This window comes from Bos taurus, chromosome 11 (assembly GCF_002263795.3).
Source record: "Bos taurus isolate L1 Dominette 01449 registration number 42190680 breed Hereford chromosome 11, ARS-UCD2.0, whole genome shotgun sequence".
Classification (NCBI taxonomy): domain Eukaryota; kingdom Metazoa; phylum Chordata; class Mammalia; order Artiodactyla; family Bovidae; genus Bos; species Bos taurus.
In genome coordinates this window covers 59819524-59828503 of record NC_037338.1, presented here as the reverse complement: position 1 = coordinate 59828503, position 8980 = coordinate 59819524, and the positions used below count along the sequence as shown (strand labels likewise).

The 8980-nt window shown below is 39.4% G+C and overlaps 1 protein-coding gene across 2 annotated transcripts; it reads right to left on the bottom strand.

Annotated features, from left to right (window-relative positions):
• Positions 1-6201: 6201 nt before the first annotated feature.
• Positions 6202-8519, bottom strand: C11H2orf74 (chromosome 11 C2orf74 homolog). Of its 2 annotated transcripts, XM_015473506.3 has the most exons (5): positions 8350-8519; positions 8064-8256; positions 7723-7833; positions 7466-7622; positions 6202-6660 (listed from the first exon to the last, which is right to left on the bottom strand). In XM_015473506.3, the coding sequence occupies exons 2-5, from the start codon at positions 8177-8179 to the stop codon at positions 6487-6489; spliced, it is 558 nt and encodes a 185-aa protein (XP_015328992.1). In that variant the 5' UTR covers positions 8180-8256; positions 8350-8519; the 3' UTR covers positions 6202-6486. The 2 variants fall into 2 exon arrangements, with proteins under 2 accessions (XP_015328992.1, XP_024855521.1); XM_024999753.2 differs by lacking the exons at positions 8064-8256; positions 8350-8519 and adding an exon at positions 7963-8057.
• Positions 8520-8980: the final 461 nt, after the last annotated feature.

Genomic DNA, 8980 nt, shown 5'->3' with positions numbered 1-8980 from the left:
CTGTGTTTGCTGCATAGTGACATACAGTGGGATTGAGAAAATACAGAAATAAATTGAGTGTAATGGGAACCAGGTTTCTCACTATCAGGGAAGGAAATTATGGAGCAGGGGAAGCTAGACTAGACCTTGCTGGATTGGAATTGAAAGTTTGGTATGAGCTCATGATCTTTCATAAGGATAGCTATAGATATTGATACTGTGGTGGTTTTAAAGTAGATCCACATTTTGGTGGGTTTTTAAAAAATTCTTTTCCTTCAAAAGGTAGAGTATAATCTCCTTGCCCTTGAATGTGGGCTGAACTTAATGTCTCACTCAGTCCAGTCTCTCAGTCTGACTCTTTGAGATCCCATGGACTGCAGCATGCCAGGCTTCTCTGCCCTTCACCAACTCCTGGAGCTTGCTCAAACTCATGTCCATCGAGTCGGTCATGGCGTCCAACCATCTTATCTTCTGTTGTCCCCTTCTCCTCCTGCCTTCAATCTTTCCCAACATCAGGGTCTTTTCCAGTGAGTGAGTTCTTCCATCAGGTGGCCAAAGTATTGGAGTTTCAGCTTTAGCATCAGTCCTTTCAATGAATACTCAGGACTGATTTCCTTTAGGATGGACTGGTTGGATGTCCTTGCAATCCAAGGGACTCTCAAGAGTCTTCTCCAACACCACAGTTCAAAGTCATCAATTCTTCAGTGCTTAGCTTTTTTATAGTCCAACTCTCATGTCCATACATGATTACTGGAAAAACACTAGTTTTGACTAGTCAGACCTTTGTCAGCAAAGTAACGTGTCTGCTTTTTAATATGCGGTCTAGGTTGGTCATAGCTTTTCTTCCAAGGAGTAAGCGTTTTTTAATTTCATGGCTGCTGTCACCATCTGCAGTGATTTTGGAGCCCAAGAAAATAAAGTCTGTCACTGTTTCCATTGTTTCCCCATCTATTTGCCCTGAAGTGATGGGACCAGATGCCATGATCTTAGTTTTTTGAAAGTTGAGTTCTAAGCCAGCTTTTTCATTCTTCTCTTTCACTTTCATCAGGAAGCTTTGTAGTTCCTCTTCACTTTCTGCCACAAGGGTAGTATCATCTGTATAGATGAGGTTATTGATATTTCTCCTGGCAATCTTGATTCCAGCTTGTGCTTCATCCAGCCTGGCATTTCACATAATGTACTCTGCATATAAGTTAAATAAGCAGGGTGACAATATACAGCCTTGACAAACTCCTTCCCCAATTTGGAACCAGCCTATTGTTCCATGTCTGGTTCTAACTGTTGCCTCTTGACCTGCATACAGATTTCTCATGAGGCTGGTAAGGTGGTATGGTATTCTCATGTCTTGAAGAATTTTCCATAGTTTTTGTGATCTACACAGTCAAAGGCTTTAGCGTAATCAGTAAAGCAGAAGTAGATGTTTTTTTGGAATTCTCTTGCTTTTTCTATGAGCCAATAGATGTTGACAAGTTGATCTCTGATTCCTCTGCCTTTTCTAAATCCAGCTTGAACATCTGGAAGTTTGATTCACATACTGTTGAAGCCTGGTTTGGAGAATTTTGAGCATTACTTTGCTAGTGTGTGAGATAATTGTGCAATAGTTTGAACATTCTTTGGCATTGCCCTTCTTTGGGATTGGAATGAAAACTGACCTTTTCCAGTCCTGTGGCCACTGCTGAGTTTTCCAAATTTGCTGGTATATTGAGTGCAGCACTTTAGCAGCATTATCTTTTAGGATTTGAAATAGCTCAAGTGGAATTCCATAACCTCCACTAGCTTTGTTAATAGTGATGCTTCCTAAGGCCCACTTGACTTTGCATTCCAGGATGTCTGGGTCTAGGTTGAGTGATCACACGATCATGTTTATTTGGGTCATGAAGATCTTTTTTGTGTAGTTTTTTGGTATTCTTGCCATCTCTTCTTAATATCTTCTGCTTCTGTTAGGTCCATACCATTTCTGTCCTTTATTGTGTCCATCTTTGCATGAAATGTTTCCTTGGTATCTCTAACTTTCTTGAAAAGATTTCTAGTCTAGAACTTAATGTTTAGATGACCTCCAATGCTACGTTATAAAAAGGATATAAAAATTCACCTTCTTTCTCTCTCTCATTACTTGATTTTGGAATCCAGTCACCAACTTGTGAGTAAGCCAGGGTCCCATGGCAGGCCATATGTAGGTGTTCCAGGGATAGCTCCTGACCCTGACAGCCAGCAGCAAGTGCCACACATGTGAATGAACAACCTTTGGATGATTTCAGCCCCAAAGACCCAAACATCATGGCACAGAAACAAGTCATTCCCCATTGTATGCACTTTGAATTCCTGGCCCTCATAAACCATGAGAGATAATACAGAATTATTATTTAAGCCACTAAGTTTGAGGATCATTTGTAGATAATTAATATGTATTATATGTCTGCATATGTGTATATTATGTGTTTGTGCATACATACATTTCCTACCTCTGTCCACTGAAAAATTCTAGAAGCAATGATAACCCAGGAGCTATGAGCATGCCTAGCATGCAGATCTTATTTTTGGAATAGCATTCTCCCCTAAAGAAATAGCTGATTCCAGGGCTGGGGCAGAGAAAGTATAAGATGAGCTTGGAACATCTTATACAACAGAGTGCTCAAATATGTCTAAAGACCCAAGAGCCATTTGGAAGGGGCTCCCTTGGCCCTATCTGGGAACATATGAATATCCAAATAAATAATGATCGTAAAGGACTATAACCCACTGAACAAAACAGGATCTAAAAGTTCATACTGATATATTGAATAAGTGATTGAGTAGGAGGGAAGAGAAGGCTTTCCTTTCTGTAGGCTGTCAACTAATATTATTTATTAATAAGTAAAAACCACTTATTAATTTACAGGGGAGAAATCTGACAAAACCAAGTGGTAAAAATTAAATTACATCAATACATATGACAGCACATGCCTCCTGATACGATGCACTGAGATCACAGGATCACCTCTTGAATATTCTTGCCAAAGGTACATGACCTGAACCTAATCATGAAGTTACATCAGCCAAGTCCAACAGTGAGGGACATGCTACAAAGTAATTGATCTGCAATCTTCAAACGTGTCAAGGTCAAAAAAGTCAAAGAAAGTCTGAGGAACCTGTCCAAATTGAAGACACCAAAGAATGATGGCTAAACAGAAAGTGTTATCCTGAACTGGATCCTGGACCTACAAAGAATATAACTGGGACAACCAGCAAATGTTGAGTGAGGCCTGTGGATTAGTCAGCAAGTGTATCAATGTTAATTGATGGTTGATTACGTGGGAAGATGTCCCAGTTTGTTGGAAATTTGTGCTGAAGTGCTAAGGCTGAGTGATACAGTATGTTTGCATCTGACTCTCAAATGCTTAAAACATATGAATTTTATGGAGAGAGAGGATGGTAATACAAATATGGCAAACAGTTAATTGGGGAATCTGAGTGAAAGCATATATAGTTCTCTGTACTACTTGTACAACTTTTTCTGTAATTTTTTTTAATTGAAGGATAATTGGTTTACAATGTTGTGTTAGTTTCTGCTGTACAACAATGTGAATCCACTCAAGTATACAAATATCTCCTCCCTGTTGAGCCTCCCACCACCCCATCCCACCCCTCCAGGTCCTCACAGAGCACCAGTCGAGCTCCCTGTGCTCTACAGCAGCTTGTCACTAGCTATCTGTTTTACAAACACGTATATATATGTCAATCCTACTTTCTCAATTCGTCCCACCTTCTTCTTCCTTCACTGTTCCAAAGGTTCATTCTCTATATCTGCATCTCTATTCCTGCCCCGCAGGCAAACATCTCAAGTTCAGCAGAGCTAAAATCTAGCTAATCATTTCCTTCCCACCAGTCACTTCTTTGGACTTGCCTCTTTCTGACCATCAGGTTTCCAAACTCAGGAGTCACTGTCGAGTCCTCTCATTTTCCCACATCTAACCAGAAACTGACGTTCTTTACTTTGTGTTCTGCCACCTCTCTGTTCCAGACCCTCATCCTTAAACCCTGAACTGTCACTACAGTCATCTCCATTTATCTCCCAGGTAATCAATAACCTAATCCTGTAGTAGAATTCTCAGGGACTTACCCCGCAACACACACACAATGACCTTGAATTGTTCAGTATATATAGGGTAACTTTTAAACTGTGTTGAAACATAAAACTGAATATCTTTAGTGCTCTCATTCAATTCTAAAATCAAAACAGGGACTTCCCTGGTGGCCCAGTGGCTAGGACTGTGTGCTCCCAATGCAAGGGGAGCATTGCGCCCCTAGTCAGAGAACTGGATCCCATATGCCGCGATAAATGACCCCTGTGTGCCAATACAAAGATCAAAGGTCCCAAGTCCCCCAGCTAAGACCCGGCGCAGCCAAACTAATTAACATTTTTCAGAAAAATCAGAGCTGTCTTGAACATTTTTAGCCAGCTATCTTTAAAAAAATCAAATCAAAACAAATTTATAAACAAAATACAAACAGAAGCATAAAAACTAATAAAATTCAAGTTAACATTGAATTTGACTCACCCCATAGTAGTGGCACATTGATTGGTCTTTTTGGAATTTCGGGTGTCTGTACTATCGTAGGCACTGATGGCCCATTTTCCTACCATTTTCTTCTACTGAAAGTTTTACAAAACTTCAGCTAGTACAGTCCACTCACCAGGAAACTGGCCTTTACTTTGACATAGATGCACCATTTATGGATTCATTCTTCAATACTCTTGTCAGTTTGTGAAAAAGTAACTTGGTTTTATAAATTCAGACACAGATATAGGCAATGAAATCATGACATCATATGGAAACAAAAAAAGAGTGAAAGTGTTAGTAGTTATGCAATAGTGTCTGACTCTTTGCAACCCCATGTGCGACCCCATGGACTGTAGCCCACCAGGCTCCTCTGTCCTTGGAGTTCTCCAGGCAAGAATATTGGAGTGGGTTGCCATTTCCTTCTCCAAGGTATCTTCCCAACCCAGGTGTTGAACCTGGGATCTCCAGCACCACAGACATATTCTTTACCATCTGAGCCACCAGGGAAGCCCTCATATGGAAATACTCATATGGAAATAAATGGTCATCTAGGTCTGAAATTTCATATTAGAATTTGAAACATTCAGAGCAGCATTATTTTTAGTAGACAAAAAGTGAAGCAACCCAAAGTATTCATTAATGGATAAATGTATAAACATTTGGAATATGCAAAAAAAAAATGGAATATTATTCAGGCTTTAAAAGAAAGGAAATTCTGACACATGGATAAACCTTGAGGACATTATGCTGGGTGAAAGAAGTTGGTCACAGAAGGACAAATACTGCAATTCCACTTGTATGAGGTACTTAGAGTAGTCAAATTCATAGAGATAGAAAGTAGGTTGGTAGTTACCAGGGGCTGGGGTGGTAGGAAATGAGGAGTTAGTGTTTAATGGGTAGACTTAGAGTTCAGCAAAATGAGGAGTACTGTGGATGTAAGTGATGTCTGTACAATGTGAGTGTACTTAGTATTACTTAACTGTGCACTTAAGATCATTAAGGTGGTAGATTTTATGTGTATTTTACAATAATTAAATTAAAAAAATTTTAATGTTGGGACTTCCTTGGCAGTCCAGTGCTTAAGACTGTGCTTCCACTGCAGGGGGCACAGGCTCCATCCCTGACAGGGTAAGTTGGATCCCACATGCTGTGGGATGCAGGCAAAAAAAAATTAATGTTACCATCAGGTGAAAGACCAATATTTTTCAGTGCTTGTAGACAGTTCCTGGACTCTAGGGCTCTGGATGGATATTACTGTAGACCCCCACCCCCAGCACACACTACTTTACTGCATTCTCTACCCAGTACCTCTCTCTAGCCTGGAATCCTCAGAGTTACTGTACTCGGACCCCTCACCACACTTCACTCTTAACTCTCAACACGCCTCCAGCTACCAGGCTCAACACACATTTTCACCTCTCTGCCTTTTTATTATATATTATTATATTATATATAAATATATATATATATATTTAAATTAGAAAAAAAAAGCAGTTGTCAGGACAAGAAAGATTTCAGGACTGAATTCAAAGGGAACTATGTCGAGGAGACCCAAGTCCTACTTACTGAAAGTTTCCATGATGTTAGCAGTAATGTTATTTGATTCTAAATGCCTATGATCAAAGCACCAAGAACCTGGGCTGTTTCCAAAATCCCCCTTGAATATGACCTAAAAGACATCTGCACAAACACAAATAACTTTATTCACATGGTACAACAGTGTTTGAGTAGACAGAGTTTTAAGGACACTTAATACAATCAATTTCTTGAACTCACATTTGAGTTGCCCTGGGTATTTTACTTATAGAATTTTGCACATAGTCCACCTTTTCTGCACAAAGATAAAATACTATCCATATTTGCATAATTCCCCATTATTTTGCTGTTTCAACATGATTTTGCACCCCCAGTCATTTCCTTGTTAGTCTAAGGTTACATTTCTTTTGCTCTCAGCCTTTTTTGAGCTTCACTTTCTCTCTTTATGTAATCGAGTATAGCTTCGAGCCATAGGATTGTCCTTTCCAAGGTCCACAACGATTACCTCCCTAGAAAATGTGACTCCTTTTAAGGGTCTTTTATGGTTATCAACAACTGAAGAACTTCCAGTGAGAGGTATGAGTGATTTTTGCAAATAGTCATCCTGTAAGAGAATATAACAAATAATGTCAATGATAAATTTATGAATACAACAAGCCCTGCTTTTAAAAGATATGGGTTATATGTATATTGTTAGTAAGAAACAGAAAAAGGATTTCTAAATGATACAGAAAAGCAGTAATAATCCATAAAGGCATAATTTTCATATTTCTATGGTTATAAAAGCACACACTGCTATATTCAAATAGCATCTGGCAACATGTGTTATTTTCTCTACAAAGGAGGCAAACCCAAGAGCCACTTGGATCACCATTCTGTCTCCAAGTGGTCATGGGTCTCATGTTAGGAGGACATGTGAGCTGTTGTTATTAGGCAGCCTCAAACACGGAGTTCAAGAAGGCCCCGACAATGTTTACAAGCTGTTGTAGAAGGAACCCAGAAGTAGAGCAGGTCTTTGGCATCTGGTCCTGAGCCTGGCTAGGGAGGAGGAGTGACTTCAACAATTCATCTTATTTTCTCATTCGTAACATAAGAGGGTTGGCTCCCTAAATGATCTCCTCCAGCTCTAACACCTTAGGATTCTGAATAAAGCAAAATGAAAGGGAATTATTAAGAAAACCACAAATGTAAGGATGAAGATGGAGCAAGTGTCCAGGCATGGCATGTGTAATTGGTTTAACAAAATGAACCAATAAGCTAAGAAGGGTGGTTTAAATGATTGTCAACACTGCACTCCTTCCAGATACAAACCTAAGTTACAAACAAGACCATCCTTCAATATACCTAGCCAAGGAATTTACCTCTTCTTTAAATACTAAATGCCTCTTAAGAGTAGAAAAGCATATCACCTCTTGACCATTTTCTCTAGCATTCTCAGGCTTTTGCTTCTCTTTTATTTTGTTCTCTTCTTCACCCTCCACATCCTCTCTATTTCCTAAGGGTGTGGTCATCGCATCTTTACTCCGTCTCTGGACAAGAATGCCATGCCTTGCAGGTGCAAGAGTCCTAGAAAATCAATCAGCAAGGTTTTTAAAATTCATGCATCTTAGCCCTCATGGTCACACACAAAAATGGTGTTCCACCACATCCTAAGGTGCGGACTTACTTTTCTTGGTTGTCTAAATTGTTCATCTCTGTATTAGCAGCTGGACAATCTTCACCTTCATTTTCTGTACAAGGACCTTTTTCTGTCTCTTCATCTGTCCTGCTTTGGGAACTATAATCACAAAGGAGAAAGTGTGGAAAAGAAAGAAAGGTCTTGATGTTAAGACTTGGAAAGGAACTTCACTTTTAAGCAGGAAATTAGCATTTCTAAAACCCTGAAATAGAAAAAACAGATACCTACAGCATTATTATTTGCTCTATTTTAAATTGCTTTATATTATTACTAGATACATTTGCTACTGACTTAAAGTCTGATCCCAATTTATCAGCATGGATTTATACCATTTATATAAAAAAACCACCAATAAAAGGAAGATGCAACTGAGGCAAATTAGAAGGATGATGAAGAAAGTGAATGCTGTGGTTTCAAAGTTCATATGGTTAACTAGACGACTCATCTACTCTCACAATCACAGATTGTCCAAATATGTTTTCCAGCTCAGTGTGAATGTAGTTCTCTTGTTCTTTAAGTTTTCTAGAAACAGAAGAATAAAAGGATGTTTTTATTGTTGTTCTTTTGATCAGCTTCATAAAAGATGCTCGGCTTGTTCTGGTGGTGTGGACTCACCCTGGTTAATTTCTCTCCATAAATGTGGTGGGGGCTGAGGTGGCTAGAGGGGAGACTGAGCTGGAACTCAGCTCATCTCCCCTCATCCCAAAAACTATCAGAATCCAGAGGACGGAGGAATTGGTGTAGCTGGAGCCGAGCCCAGCTCCCAATTCTTCTCTCTTCAGTGACATCATAGAATCATGGAACTATTGAGTTAGAGGGATCATAGCACCAGCCCAACCCTGCCCATCACCTGAAATCAGAAGAACCACAAAAACTCTCCCCTGGGCTGCAGTCTGTCTGTCCTCTCTGGCTATCTATTTTACATAGGTAATGTAGATGTTTCAATGCTACTCTCTGGATTCATCCCACTTTCTGCTTCCCCCGCTGTGTCCACAGCCTGTTCTCTGTGTCTGTGTCTCTATTGCTGCCCTGCAAATAGGTTCACCAGTAACATTTTTCTAGATTTCATGTATTTGCATTAATATATGATATTTGTTTTTCTCTTTTTGACTTACTTCATTCTGTATAACAGGCTCTAGTTTCATCTACTTCACTAGAATGGATTCAAATTCATTCCTTTTTATGGCTAATATTCCATTGTATATATGTACCACAGCTTCTTTATCCATTCATCTGTCAATGGACA

What these genes read in the sequence shown, in the direction of transcription:
- C11H2orf74 (XM_015473506.3), bottom strand. Translation starts at nt 8,179, where the DNA reads ATGAGTCGTCTAGTTAACCATATGAACTTTGAAACCACAGCATTCACT. An exon ending in AATTTAGACAACCAAGAAAA is followed by an intron (nt 7,623 to 7,722) that starts GTAAGTCCGCAC and finishes TTGATTTTCTAG; the next exon opens with GACTCTTGCACCTGCAAGGC. An exon ending in CTAGAGAAAATGGTCAAGAG is followed by an intron (nt 6,661 to 7,465) that starts GTGATATGCTTT and finishes ATTCTCTTACAG; the next exon opens with GATGACTATTTGCAAAAATC.